Source organism: Gavia stellata, unplaced genomic scaffold, assembly GCF_030936135.1.
Source record: "Gavia stellata isolate bGavSte3 unplaced genomic scaffold, bGavSte3.hap2 HAP2_SCAFFOLD_64, whole genome shotgun sequence".
NCBI classification, from domain to species: domain Eukaryota; kingdom Metazoa; phylum Chordata; class Aves; order Gaviiformes; family Gaviidae; genus Gavia; species Gavia stellata.
Genome location: NW_026776712.1, coordinates 140502 through 155503, shown reverse-complemented (window position 1 = coordinate 155503; position 15002 = coordinate 140502). Strand labels below are relative to the sequence as shown.

General features: G+C 46.0%; 1 protein-coding gene across 1 annotated transcript; it reads right to left on the bottom strand.

The window, feature by feature from the left end:
• Positions 1-2118: 2118 nt before the first annotated feature.
• On the bottom strand, positions 2119-10983 carry LOC132321272 (syntabulin-like). Its single transcript, XM_059834782.1, is given in 7 exon segments — positions 2119-2169; positions 2414-2615; positions 2617-3531; positions 5479-5654; positions 6598-6805; positions 8698-8800; positions 10914-10983. Coding segments are annotated over 7 exon segments (1725 nt in total).
• Between the last annotated feature and the right edge of the window lie 4019 nt (positions 10984-15002).

The following is a 15002-nucleotide window of genomic DNA, read 5'->3' as shown; positions in this document are numbered from 1 at the left end:
AAACAATAACCATAGGAACCTCACCAGGGAGTCGCTGTTCCATACCAAGGAACTAACAGTAACGAGATGCAACGATGAAGAATTGAATAGAAAAGTCTTGTTTGAGTCCTGTGACAATGTGACCTGATATGCACCAGTGATGCTGCTTGGAAAATTCCTTACCTTTCCCACCTTGATTCAAATATCAAGAATGCCAATCAATAAATATTAATAGAAATAACCACTGATTGTTTTAAGGATGGATATTGGTAGAATAGTATAATCCAGAGAGCGATTAATAAAAATTAAATTATATATATTCTGTATGAAGGTAACTAGGTATGAATTATCTGTGATTTAATCATAAACTAACTGTTGAATAATGTAGCATCATGAATAGGTAGAATTTGCTTGTCAAGACAATGATAAGTTGTAGGCCTGATCAGTAAACCGAGGAAAACTTAGGAAGATTCCAAGAATGGGATTTCACAACCAAGCTCAGCATGCACAAAGATGGGGTTCAACTAAAGGACACCATGAGGAAGACTATGGACGACCACCAGAGGACCTTGGATGACCACCTGTGTACCTGAAGGCGCATGCGTCACGAGCATTTACATATATTAATGAGTTCTCGGAAACGGTATGAGTATGTTAATTGTTTATTGGAAATGTGATGAATATGTATACTTTGATTGTAAATAACTTTTGTAGCAGAGAAACTAAGCACGCACACGAGGTGGAGTGATCCCCTGTGCGTCCAGCGCTGCAATAAAGAAGTGTCTGCTCACCTACATACAGTGTGTAGGTGACTTTTTATATTACAGATTTGTAACACAGGGAACAGTGAAGTTGTAAAAGAATGGGAAGGGGTGGGGGGAGCTATCGGCCTAGATCATCTCTGCCTAGAAAAACAGAAATTTTAACTAAGTCATAAGTAGGTTCTGACACAAGTTTTGTTTAAAAGAGAAGTAACTGAGCAAGCAAGACAGTAAGAATTACCTTCTTTGTAAGGTGTTGATGAAAGGTTGGGTGGAGCCAGACAAACTCCACTATTTCATCTGTTGGATAGCATTGCCCTCATCTGACCTAGGCACAGATCTCAATATGGGACACGGAGAATTCGTGGTTTGATGGTCACAGTGACATCTCATTGGGCACACGGAGACTGCATGCCTCTCGGCCGGGTTAAACGAGGCCTTCTGGATGTCTGTTAAATGCCAGGAAGACTGATACTCTCCTGGCAGTGCAGAAATGAGAAGTTGCAAGCTTCTGGAAGATTGCATTGGGTTAAAGATGAGGTCACTTGCATCTTTAATGCAGCGTGGATGCGGCAGAGCGGCTGGCCTGCGTGTCCACAGACCGGCTGGAGCCTTTTTCTCTGACTGAGTGCTTATGCTCGGAGCTGAAATGAGGTGTTCTCCGGGTCCTGATGGTTCCTTATGCCCTGACACAGTGCCCCTCCAGCTCTGCCTGTGCCTGATAGCTCAGCTGAGATGGGCCATTTTGTATAGCTTTGCTACAAGAAAACACTCACACATGTTTAATATTTTTAACGTGCTTTACTGAACTTGTGATTATAAAGGCAATTTACAATAAAGCAATTAAATAAACAATAAGTTAAAACACCATACATTTATACAAAGTATTTCAAAGGGCTCAAATGACTATCAGGTTCCAACTCATTAAGACTTTAAAACAACATCAATCTTCAAAGTGTATCCACACCTATACTTAGCATTGTAACATGTTTGAAGACTCCCATCAACGATTAAGAGCACTGCATGAGACAGGCATGAATGATGTGCTTGAAGCTTCCTGGGAAATACGGGTTTTACCTCTAAATTGAATTGACTCTTTGGACAACAAATTGTAAACACTAGCAGCCTTTCTGGAGTACATGAGTGATACCCTTAGTGGGAACCAGTCTCCACGTCCCTCACTTAACACTGTAGTTTCACAAATGTTTCAGGTTAGTGCTGCCTAAAGACATGCCCCACCTTTCTCCGGCCATCTGTTCCCATGCGCATCTCGTGCTACCCTTGAGCCAGCGCAAAGCACTTGTACGTTTGCTCAGTGAACCGGCCAGGGAAACTGATTGAGCTTCAAGCTAATTCAGCAAACAAACATGGCAGAGCGCTAGCTGTAATTCTGCTTGATTTCCCTGGTCATGTTCACTGTGCAGATGTGCTGGCACCAGAAAGACATCAGCACAGGGGAGAGACACAGTGCCTGGGAGCAGGAAGACTATTTCTGTAGGCAGCAGTACTGTTAAAAACACCAGTTAAAACCATCTTGTGGAACTACAGGGTTCAGCTTTTTCATTTTGAAACAAGAAATGTGTTTTCGAAACAATTTATAGCGCCGATCAAATAGTCAGGAGCAAAATAGTGGACTATCAGAATAGACAATAACTTTTTATGATCTCTCTCACCCCTCTTTCTCTCTGCCTCAGCCAGCCGGTGCCCGGGGATGGAGTGGACTTCAGGTTTTCATCTCGAAGGGTGTATGGTGTAGAGTGCAGGGCCACCAGGCCGCAAACACGAAGCAATGCTCCAATACTGTAAACGGGATCTGTTCCTCCTCTCCGAGTATGGAAAGCCCACAGGATAGTTGGTACAACAGGGGCTGCTACAGTATCTCTTCTTTATTCCTGTCTTGACATACCCAAAGGCTTCATCATCATGAGGTTCTGTAAAATCACGTTCCTTCACGAAATGGTTTTCATTAACTCCGTGCTCCACCTTCCTGCATGGAGACTCCATAGGTGACAAAAGGATGGCAGCGTTTAGATGACTTGGAGTTAAGTCCACTACGATACCAGAGTCACTGAACCTTCCAGGAGAAAATTCACCCAGTTCCTTCAGTGAAGACGGTGGGCTTAGAGGACAGGCGTCTTGAGCTCTGAAGATGTTTTGAATGAGCTGCTCCACATCTAGGCTAGATGCCACCACGTCAGTCTGGATGGCCTGTTCCACCATCATGTTGCTGACTTTCTCCTCCTCCTGGAAAGAAGTTAGTTTCTCATCCAGAACACTTTCAAGCATCTCTTGATTCACAGCAGAACTGGAGGGAGCTGGATCACTCAACTCAGAGGTTATGGTGGTGAAACTGTCTTCACAGGAATCAGTCCCGTTAGCTGTGCCCTCATTAAAAAGCAGCCCACTATCTGCCACCTCCTTCAGAGCTTGGTCCTCTGTGGTGAGGCTGTCTGGCATTGTGGCACACACCACCAACGGCTTCCCCTCTGAGTCACGCCTGTGCTCCAGGCACTGCTCATCTCTCACAGAGCTGCTCTGAGCCATCTCCATGCTCTGCAGCAAAGATTCCAGTTTCTTGTTTTCAATGCTAATGTCTATGAAGTATTGCTGCATTTTTTTGTCTTTCTCAGCCAAGCTGTTTTTCATGCTTTCAATAACCTGCTTGAGTTGTTTAACTTCCCTTCTTGCTTCCAAGGCGGCCAGCTCTGCCTCCACACGATGACACTCTTCCTCAACCCAGTCTTCCTTCATCCGTCCCAGCTGAGCTTTGAGTTCTTCTATTTCCATTTCCCTGTAGCAAAATAAAAAAGTTACAACGCTTCTGCTGACCGGTCAGTTAAAGAGTCAACGTGAGGCTCCACTGCACTGGGATGGCTATGCTGCGGAGATGCTCCAAGAAAGAAGCAAGCTTTTCCATGCAGCACTTGCTGCTGCCTTCGACGGAGCTGGCAGAGATGTAAGTCGGCTGCCCAGACACGCCGGCTGATTGCTAACTAGAGTCACCGACCTCGCCACACAGCCAGCAGCCTTGTGGGCTGTGCTCTGATCCTGGACATACTGAGGTGCAAGTGCTGGCTCTAGGTAAGGTCCAACCAGTGCAGCGCTTAACATCTCACCTACTGCCTCACTCTGGAGGAAATGGAAAGCTGGAGGCTGGAATGCTGCCCGGCAGAAAAGGACCTGGGGCTGTTGATTGACAGCCGGCTGAAGATGAGCCAGCAGTGTGCCCAGGTGGCCAAGGCGGCCAACAGCATCCTGGCCTGTATCAGAAATGGTGTGGCCAGCAGGAGTAGGGAGGTGATCATGCCTCTGTACTCGGCGCTGGTGAGGCCGCACCTCGAATGCTGTGTTCGGTTTTGGGCCCCTCACTACAAGAAAGACATTGAGGTGCTGGAGCATGTCCAGAGGAGGAAGGGCAAGGAAGCTGGTGAGGGGTCTGGAGCACAAGTCTGATGAGGAGCGGCTGAGGGAACTGGGGATGTTCAGTCTGGAGAAGAGGAGGCTGTGGGGAGACCTTATCGCTCTCTACAGCTACCTGAAAGGGGGTTGCGGAGAGGTGGGTGTTGGTCTCTTCTCCCAGGTGACTAGTGACAGGACTAGAGGAAATGGCCTCAAGTTGCGCCAGGGGAGGTTCAGGTTGGATATTAGGAAAAACTTCTATACTGAGAAAGTGGTGAAGCATTGGGACAGGCTGCCCAGGGAGGTGGTGGAGTCACCATCGCTGGAGGTGTTCAAGGAATGTGTGGACGTGGCATTGTGGGACACGGTTTAGTGGGCATGGTGGTGTGGGGTTGATGGTTTGACTAGCTGATCTCACAGGTCATTTCCAACCTTAATGATTCTGTGATTCTGTGAAATGAGGAACTGCTGCCTGGATGCGTCCCCTGTGCCTGCCAGCAGCTCATCACGTACAGCCAGAGCCAACACTGGCCTCAGACAGCAGGAGGGCTCGGGGCTGCAGGCATCTGGCTTGCTTTGCACCCACCCAGCCCAGCGTGGAGCCAGAGGCTGCTGCCTTGACTTGCAAGCAAGTGGGGAGAGGGGGCCCTTACTGAGATCCAGCCCTCCCAGATGCAGAGGTCGGGCTATCCCGAGCTGGTCCAAGGGGTCCCTGGGACTCTGCCTTGGGGCTCCACTCAAACACCCCTTTGTGCCCGCTTGGGCTGTGTGTGCTGGAGAGCCAGCTCTCAGAGTGCAGCTTTAGTAAAAGAGATGACAGAGAGGACGTCTGTTGCTGTGGAATGCACATTGTCGCTTTTTTGCTCAGCATCCATACAAAGGGCTCTTGCGAAAAATTCAGTATCTAAGCGACAAAACCACAAGCAGGCACACTGGTTGGTCTAAGAGCTTTTCTTTCATTAGGGGAGAAGGGGGACAGCTGTAGTCATCTTTCACTGAATCAAGTAGAACAGGAGACTAAGGTAATAACATGCTTGCAAGTCGAAACTCTTATGTAGAAAAGGTCTCAATGCTAAATTAGACTGGTAAAAAATGACCCTTTAAAAACATTCTGCTAGGGAAGTTCAGAAAAGGGAAAAGAGGCAGCCATATTCATAACTAAACTGCATGGTACGTATTCACGGAGCATGCTATGAAACCTGAAATACCTGAAACGAACCTGATCAGATTGATCATATTTCAAATTTCTTAATGAAGACTTTATGTGGTCCAGAAGATTCCCACCCCTAAATGCTCCTGAATTAGTCTTTCTAATTCTGATTTCTGAAGTGAAATATACCTTTCTTTAAGTTTGCTCTCAGATTCCTTCAGCTTTGTTTTCCAATGCTGCACTGTAAGTTCCTTCTGCTGCAGAGGAGTCAAGCACTGCTCTGGATTTTCTGGCTTCACACTGTGATTGTCACCACAAGAAATGGTGACAAGAAAGAAAAATCAAACCATCACATAACATCGCTCCTACAGTTCGTAAGTCCTGGCAAAAAGAAAAACATCCCATACACTAATACAAAGCTTGACTCATTTGGGGCTCCTCACCGCCTGCACAAGTGACTCCCTCCGGCAAATCAAAGTACTTGAGGAAATGGCTGATTTGTGGCTATGTGCAAAATTTGCTATTTATTATACTTGTCTTCAGTGCAGGGAGACATTTAACTTTAAAACACCCAGCCAACCCCTCACCCTAAACAGGTGGTGTGCCCAAGGGCAGGCAGCCGGGCCACCGGCAAAGGCACCCAGCTGCAGACACGGTCAGGTGAGGTAGTGTAGGGACTGCGTTCAGCTCCACATGTGAGGTAGGAAGCTGAGCACCCTGAAACCTAGATTCATCCTGTCTGGCTTTAGGTGCATATCTGACATGCTTGGCTGTTGAGTTGCCTGAAAGAGAGAGAGAGAGAGAGAGAGGGCAACAGCAGCAGCGTGGTGGCAATTTCTTCTCTGCAATATGTGTTGCATGCTCTGACAGGTATCTGTTTTCTTTCCTGTACGGGAAACTGCACAGAGAGGTGCCTAAGGCTGGGCAGGGTGAATTTTCACCTGAGTGTATCATATTTTCTATACTACCCCATCCAAGACTCTCCAAAGCGAAAGGACCCTTATACAAAAGAACCAGTAAATCCACATGGGAATTGATGCCATGAAACCACATGAAGGAGCCTGCCTTGGAGTGAAAAACAACTATAAGGGGCTTTGACTAAAAGTAACCTTGAATTTTACAGTGCTGAAACAATAAAGCTTTTACAGGGGATGGAGCACCCTGTTGACTGGCGAGCCACCAATATGAGGAGTCACACCTATGCTGAGGAGCAAGTTGACCTGCACGGCAACCCAGACAGCCAATGCCACATTACCGTGCAGAGACAGTAAGTCAGTGTGCTGAACACTGGCATGCTGAAATAAAGACTTGCCTCATCACTGAGCTGCTGTCGCTTCCTTTGCATGAGCCTGGCTTGCTCCTGCTGGCTGAAGAAGCCCCGTAATTCTGGCGGACGTTAGCAGGACACAGCTGGCTTTTGCCCAGTCTTGACAAAGGGTCCTTTTCACGAGAAGCAGGTGGGCTGGCTCTGGACTTGTAGGATAAGGATCCATTATTCCGACCATAAGGGCCACGGCTGCAGGGGAAGCAACACGGTTAAGGCATATTGGATTATCCTCATCACGCAATCCATTATGTGTCTTATTTTACACACAAAGTTGTCTAAACACTAAAACAGACAGGTAACTGTGAGTGGCTGTGAAGAAAGTCAGTCCCAAAGTTATCAGCCACTGCACGTTCTTTCACTGACTGTGGGGCACTCAGTCTGAATTACGTGATCTAGGAAAACCTCAGCCATTTTCACATTTCTCAGTGGATAGCACGATTCCCAGTGACTCCATCAGATCATCCACGTTCCCTGAACCTCTGACTCCATTAAGTAATGAGAGAACTGCAGCCTGGACTAGTGCCAAAAGAACCACGCTTCAGCCTTTCCCAGCCAGGTCTGCATAGAGATGCCTGTCCACGGAGGTCTGCTGTAAGACTGCTTTCAAGCTCCTCAGCAAGCAGCCGGAAGGATCACAGCGTGCAGCGAAAACAGATTTTGGTTGAGCCACTGTTCTTTCCTGCCTTTGGCATACCGGCTGCTTCAGCTGCCATTGTCAGCTATTCACTTGCTTAGATATAGTTCAAAACCCACTGTGAGCAGTCTGAAAGAGTATTAAAAAAGCACAGCCTTTTCTTTCTTCCTTCCAGTTTCCCCTCATACATATCTACCTTTCTTTTCCCACTCTTGACTAAATAATCGGACTGTCAACTGTGTGCTTGACAGCAATTGGTATCGGCATTGCCTGACAGCTGCCAAAGGGCTGGGGTGCTCTGAGGACAGCTTCTCGAGGGGCATTCCTCACTTGCTTTGCCTTCTGCACTACTACGCTGCTAACTTCGTCCTCTCATGCCAGTTTTCTTCTAAACTGTAACGGAAGGGCTGGTTTCAAAAAAATATGGTAAAAGGCAAATCCAGACAGCAAAAGAGAAACCTTAAACATAAAAATTGAAATACCACAGAATTATGAAGCAAGCTCTCTTCTCAAAATCATCTGACTTGGTTTCCTCCCTTCTCCGAAAATGGAACCGTTTATAAGGAACAGGTGATGGAGTGGCTGCTGCAGACCTCCATCGCACTGCTGCCGTTTGGGTCATTTTATAACCATTTTACAATGAAGTGCAGGACTGTGGCTTGTGACAACGTGGAAACGTTTCACAGCGACTTAAGCCAAACAGTTAAAAGAGAACATATTGCAAAGGAGACATCTCTTTCCACTCGGTACAGTACAGCATCAACTCTTGTGTGAGGCAGAATTTGCCCAGACTGTGCGTAACACAGCCATGCATTTGAAGGAGCATTCTTACAGAGGACTTCTGTCCAATTAAGTAGGTCAGTATGCTCTAACGTAAAGTTACATTTAAATGCACAATAATCTATCAAATGACACATCATCTTACTGCAAGTAAGGTGATTTTAGGGCTTCATATTATATCTAGTATTGCTTTTTCCCCCAGCCAGTACTTTGACTTGTTAGATTTAACCTAGAGAGCACTTAAGTAACATTTATTTTTCCAACAGTCTCATGACACAGACAGGAAACTGCTCATTAAGCATCATTCTGCCAACCTCTGTACACTGGGGCAAGCTGCGACCTTGGAGACGTGTGTGCCTTAAGCACAGGGCTATCCCACTGCCAGTCCCAGCCTGCCTGCCAGCTCTTCCACAAAGGGCAGGAAACCAGTCCTGTCAGTTTGAACTCTTTGGTTTTGGTCTCCACACACAGCATTTGTATTTTTTTTTTCTTCTTTCTCATATCACAGGTCTCATCAACATAAGTACTGCCCGAGAGCACAGCATCACCCAAATTGTTTTACAACTCACAATACTGCTATTGTCTGTATTAGCTGCAAGACCTTACAGAGTAGTCTACCTCTGCACTAGTGACACCTGCACTATTCACGAAAGATTGCTTTGCTTACTTGAGAGAAAAAGAAGATCTTTTGCTTCCAGCAGCAGACACGTGGACTTCAGGCGCTGAAATACCGCCCATGCTGCCTGAAGAGCTGAAATCGGCTTCACTCCCTGGCAAGGAAAAGGGAAGAGTAAAAACATGATGATAACTCAAAGTCTGTTTTCAAAATAACAATGAATCACAAGCATCCTTCCTTTGTCCATCCTGTGTGCATTTTAGAAGTCGCATGAATTTTCAAACATCCCTGAGGACAAGCGCTGGGCTTGTTCCAGATTTTCAACGTGTCTTCAGAACCGGCACTTCAACAAGAGCAGAAAAAACATTTGAACACAAACCCCTCATGCTACAGAAGCCATTGTAGGACGCGGCCAGGAACATTTGTTGTGACAACCTGTTTGCTTTCTCACAGCCATCAGCACGTGAATGAGGCTGCTCACGTGGCTCCTTCAGAAGCCCAGTGATTCGGAACACACAATTGTGATGTCAAATGAGAACCAAAAATAGAGCGAAGGCATCTAAAACACAACCTCCCCAGGATTTAGATATCTAGGTACATAAATGCAAGTAAAATCCCAGTGTTTAAAGGGGCCAAATGTTCGAAATGCCACCACTATCTCTCTGCAAAGACCTGCTTAGGTCTTTATGGTCGAGCTTCCACTTTTGAGCCCAGTAACCACCACTTACCCCATGCTCTTATACCACAGTGGAATCAAATAAGTGAGATTTGCATGACTAAGATAAAGACATTTGCTTCGCTTTCTATGCCTACACATAAATAGAGATACATAAACAGAAGGAACATATAGACATATGCACTCAATACTGCTCAAAAAGTGTTAAAAGGAATCACTCTGAGGGAAACAAATACTTTTAGGGAAGTAATTTGGCCACCAAAAAACAAAGTTCAGCGAACACTGAAACTGTTTATGATTTGAAGTCAAACATGGCCAGAAAATGGAAAACCAGAATTTTCTGTTTTCTGTCTGAAATAACGCTTTCATTTTGAAAACTGTCAAATTTCTTTCTTCTTTTAAAAAGGGGTGAAAACATTAAAAAATCTCCCCAGTCATTCTAAAGATTTTAGGTTGAGTATCATCTCTGTTCAGTCTGAAACACAGGTTTTCTTTAATGCATTGATTTGGCAGCAAAGCCCCAAATCAGTTATTCCCATAGCTCCACTTTGAACATAACAGGGTGTCAGACAAAAAAAGAAATAGGGGATGTAAAGGAAAAGAGAACAGGGAATAATCTACCAATTCCTGAGTAAACATTGCTCAGAAAACAGTTCCAATCCCAGGATTCTCATTAAAAAGGCGTTAATAACCTGCAGGAATCCCCGAAAAGGTCAACAAAAATGGTAACACAATTACAGGGCACTGTTTAGGAAGGGAGATGATGGGAACTTGTGTGTTCTAAGATAAAAAGAAATACTGGCAACACAGGGAGGAGGAACACAGCTGGAAAACTGTAGAGGAACTGTAGAGAAAACCAGGTAACAGCAACACAGGATTCTGGCTGCGATGCGTGTTATTTCATGAAAAATGACTTGAGATAAAATCTGATGGTTGGTGGGAGTTGTGCATAGTAAAATGTAGCTGGAGTAGGTTCAGAATACTTTAACCAGGGAATCAGAAAGCTATTTTAAACGTTGGCATAAATAATAAAGATTGTAATTTAAAAGCAGAGCACAAAAAAAGTATCTCCCAAGGGAAGATTCATAACGGTCTCTTTCATATGCACAGTATTTCTTTCTGTGGAGGTGAAACGAGCTAAAAGTCACAGAAAACAGTCAGAAAGAGCAGAAAATTTGCTGCAGTAAATACCCAAATTGCAAAGCATGTTCTAGCTTGACCTCACGCCTATTTTAAAACAAAGACTTAAGAGTGCGCAGTGTGTGTAGCATTGGCTTCTCTTTTTTGACTCATCTTCCAGACTACTTGAATATACAAAAAGGAATTTTTTTGACTAAAGATCACAGCTATTGCCATCTTCCATACCTGCCTCAACTCTGACCTTGAAACCCCAGGGCCCTTCTTACGCCAGAACTCAGCCATCTTTTCCAGATGCAGGAGCACGTCCCCACAATCCCCACGAGACCTGCATCTCTGCCAAAAGGCATGTGGAGCTAAAAGATGAATTGGCTGGCATGGGTCTCACCCTGTCCAGCAGCCCGGCGGCTCAGGCGCTCCCTGCAAAAGTCCCATCTCTGCATCCCCTACTCACTCAGCTTTGCAGTCAGAGCCGTGGCTTTCTCATGGACCAAGCGCAAGGCTAAGCTCGAGGTGGCAGGCATCCTGAGGCGAGAACCTCCCTTTAACGGTGGGCATCCCACTCTCTGTAAATCTGGAGCAGTATCGAGACAATTAATGGGCCAGAGAGAGAGAGAGAAAGGAGTTATGGTGTGCCTGCTGGGAACTCGGCTTCAAACCCCCAACAAAACAGTTACTAAATTCTACGAAGGGGAACAGCTTCCCTGGGAGCAGACTCCCCGCATCCCCTCAGCCTACCCAGCAGACTGCTATTAGGGTGCCCTTCTTCTCTGTCCTCAAGTCCATCCTACACACACATCTAAATAGAAGTTTCTTTTCCCTTTACTGAACTAAGTAACAGGCATCTCCTTTTTTTTTTTTTTTTTTTTTTTTTTCCCCTTCTGTGAGGAAGGAGATAAGTACCTAACTGCAGAAGATTTGTGCCCGACACCCTGAATTGCAGGTGGCCTGTGCCACCAGCCCAGGGCTGAGCAGTTCATTATTTAGGACAGATGGGACTCAGGCTTTTGCCTTTTACTTGCCCATTCCTCCTTTGTAACTTGCTGACTTCTTTTTTGCATCCTCCATTTTCGCTGTGACGTCTGGGCGCTTGCTACAGCCTAAGAGTCTTCTGAACAAAAGGAGAGACGTGTCTTGAGAGGCCACAGCCCAACCACTAATTGTCAACATCTCCACTAAGCAACGGCAACCATCATTTTTTAGAAGGGGGCGGCTCATAAAATTTGCGACACAGAATTAAAAGATCACTTTTCTAGGCCACTTGAATTCAACAGAAACTTGTAGATTTGCATTCAAACATACAAAACACTTCAAAGCCAAAACTGTAAGTGCTACTTAGCTTACTCTCCTTTGAAAGAAATGCTTGGCTATTTGAACATCTTTTCCACATCCATTCAACTAAATTTGTTTAAATTCAAACTTTAAATTGAAGAACTATAAAAATCCAAACTAAAGAAAATAGCGCTATGCTAATAATTTTTATCTAACACTTAAAGCATCTTTTGCTCAAAATATTTATATTCCGATTACATTCCAGAATTATCTCTCGGATGTTACGGAGCACCTTTTTCACTTCAGTGCCATTTAGTTAGCTTATGTTCTAAAAATACTTCATGCCTGCTGACTAACAAAATTCATGATGCGAAATGAGATACAGAAATTTCCCTGTGCAATGCTAGGCGCCTTGGGCAGCGGTCCTCAGAAACAGGACAAACAGAGAGTGCCTAAGCTTATCAGGGATGAACAGAAGAGGAAAAGGCATCTAATAAGACCTACTTGAAAGATCCAAGCGTGATCTTCAAACACAAACTTTCTTCTGCAGCTGAATGTCCAAGACTGACTTTCCTTTCTGTTAAACAAAAAAACCCCCAAAACCCTAAACAAACAAAAAAGGAGAGATGAAAGAGACAGTGACTGTACTTGGCTTCCATAAGGGCTAACAGCAGAGCTGTCAGAGACCTGATGAGGACCACAGGAGACTGGGGTGGGATTCATCTGACTAAACACGAATGTCTCTAACGTAGACACCCGCGTCTGAGCCAACCTCGGTCCCATTTTTAGACAACGGAGAGTTACTCAGTAGAACCAGTGAGTTCAAGGCACTGCTTACCTTATCCTAAAGTAAATGCTTACATATTTGGGCAGAAAGACCGCACACTAGAGTCACTGATTTTATTTGTTATATCTCCTTTAAAACAAAATAGGACCTCAGTCCACTTCTGCAGGCGGAGGCAATTACGGCTACATTACAGATACACAGCTGAGGTCAGACAAATGACAGTCCATCTCTGCTCTATCCAATTTGGCTCAAGACCGTGAATGTACATCTCCCTCACCTCCCAAACAGCTCCCGTAACCCCCAGAAGAAGGGAAATGGCAGATTCACCTCTTAAAGCTGTTCCACTTAGGAAGTGGAAAGAGAGCCAGTCCCCACCCACAGCCCACAGCTCCTGAAGGTCATCTAAGGAGACCTGGAGATTCAAATGTCACCTCTTCTAAATCTCCAACACCGAGGGATTCATGCCAGAGAGAGGAGCTCCAGCGGGATCCACTGGCTGTGCCGGGTCCGTTGAGCCAACTGGGAGGGACCACTCACAAACTGCCACCGGAACCCAAACGTTCTGAAGCGTGCGGGGGAGGGCGGGGCTATGCAAATGACGGACCCCCCAACAGCCGCATCCACCCCCCCACCACCCACCAGACTTCACAGCGCTGGTGCCTTCCAGACCTCACAGCTCCAACTGCTACAGCACACCACACCTTCCCAGGGTGACGCCCCTCCATGCCCAACTCCAGGACGCAAGCTTTGAGGATAGCACGGGCTTGAACCCGGACACGGCGTCCTCGCTCCTGGAGGGCGAGATGTGCATGTTCATCTCCCTCTGAAAGAGGAAAAAATAACTTTAGAAACCCTCAACCTGACACGACAAGAGCTTTAACTCATTTAAACCAGACACAGAAGATGTTTCTATGAACTTCTGATCCTAGTATTTAGGAACAAAAATACAGGCTTTAGACAAGTATGATTAATTGAAGGAAATCACGCCAGATAATCTCAATGCCACTTTAAAGAGGATTTCATATTGAAGCAAGCTGGGAGGGGATTTTGTCAGCCAGGAATCCATCAGCAAGCACTTCAATCTTTAAGGGAACTGATTTTGGAACACTGAAGGGATATTTTTAATGATAAAACCATTTACTCCAAGCAGGAGAAGATCATTCACTGTACACTCGCATCAGCTATTCACACACCCCTCCCCTCTCTCCTTTTGTTTTTTAAAAAAAAAACAAGTGCCACTAAGCAGTATTTCCGATGGAAGGCAAATGTGGGTAAGCCTTCCAGAAATACAGGCAGCTCAAAGCAATTGTCCTGTCCCACAGAGAGCATCCCAAAGGAAGACTGAGCTCCCCAACACGCCTTGCACAACTGCAACCCCTCCCCAGGAAGCCCAAAGAGAAACATGATGCTTTTGAAAAATCCCAGTCCTCCGCACTTGATGGTGTCAGAGCAAAAGTCTGGACAAGAACAAGAGCCCCACCTGAGGCTCAACAAAGCTGGATTTGATGCACAGTCTGGGAAAACCAGAGCCAGCAGATGAACTGAGAGCTTTTACAGAAGGCCTCAGACCTCCCAGCGTCAGCGCTGAGAGCAGCTTCCATACACCAAGCACAGGGATGGAGAAACAGCTGGTCACGAGCAATGGGTCCTTCCCAAGGTCTCCAGGCAGCCTGCACCACAGAGGGTTGCTTAAGCAAGCCGTTTGTAAGAGACAAGGTCTAGGAGGAGGCTCTTCCATAAACGGCATTCTCAAGCCGAGATCCTCGAGAACACGACCTTGCTGCTCGCTCTCTTCCCCTACAGAGCCTGAAGGAGCTGCCCAACGGCTCAGGCAATCGCCATTTTCAAGAGAGGCAGAGTCCAGCAGTATGTAAGGCTGCCAGATCCAGAGACATCTCCTGTATGGATCCTTCCCCTGACATACAGGCCCATGCTGGCCAGACTGGTATTTATGACTGGAGCTGAAGTGCTCTGGAAGGTCTGCACACACTGGCCACTGAAAAGCTCTGCTCAGTGCTACCAGATGACTTCTAGTTAAATTCAGCGGCAGAAAGACCAACACGGGAGAGGCCACAGTCCCGCGTGCAAAGGGAGCAGAGAACAAAACAAAAGATACCGGGGGCAATTCTGGAAGCAGCAACTGGCCGTCTGGCAGACGCATTTTTACCCTCACCTGGTTCAGGTTTTGGGGGGAAGATCTCCGAACCAAAGTCTTCTTTAAGCAACTCCAGCGGGTGGAGAGGAAGGCAGTTGGGAATGGGGACGAGGTAGCCGTGTCACAGGGAGAAGAACTGCAGGAATAGAATGACAAGCATTAGAACCACAAACAGCCAGGGAAATCGAACTAGAGCAGTCTTCAGCCTCAGAAAGACAAAAAGAATGGAGAAGAGAAGGCAAGTCAGGAGGCAGGCAGGGAGATTTCCCGTTTTGAGTTGTACGTAGAGGATCTTCAAACAAATCTCTGTTTTCACAAAAAATATGATC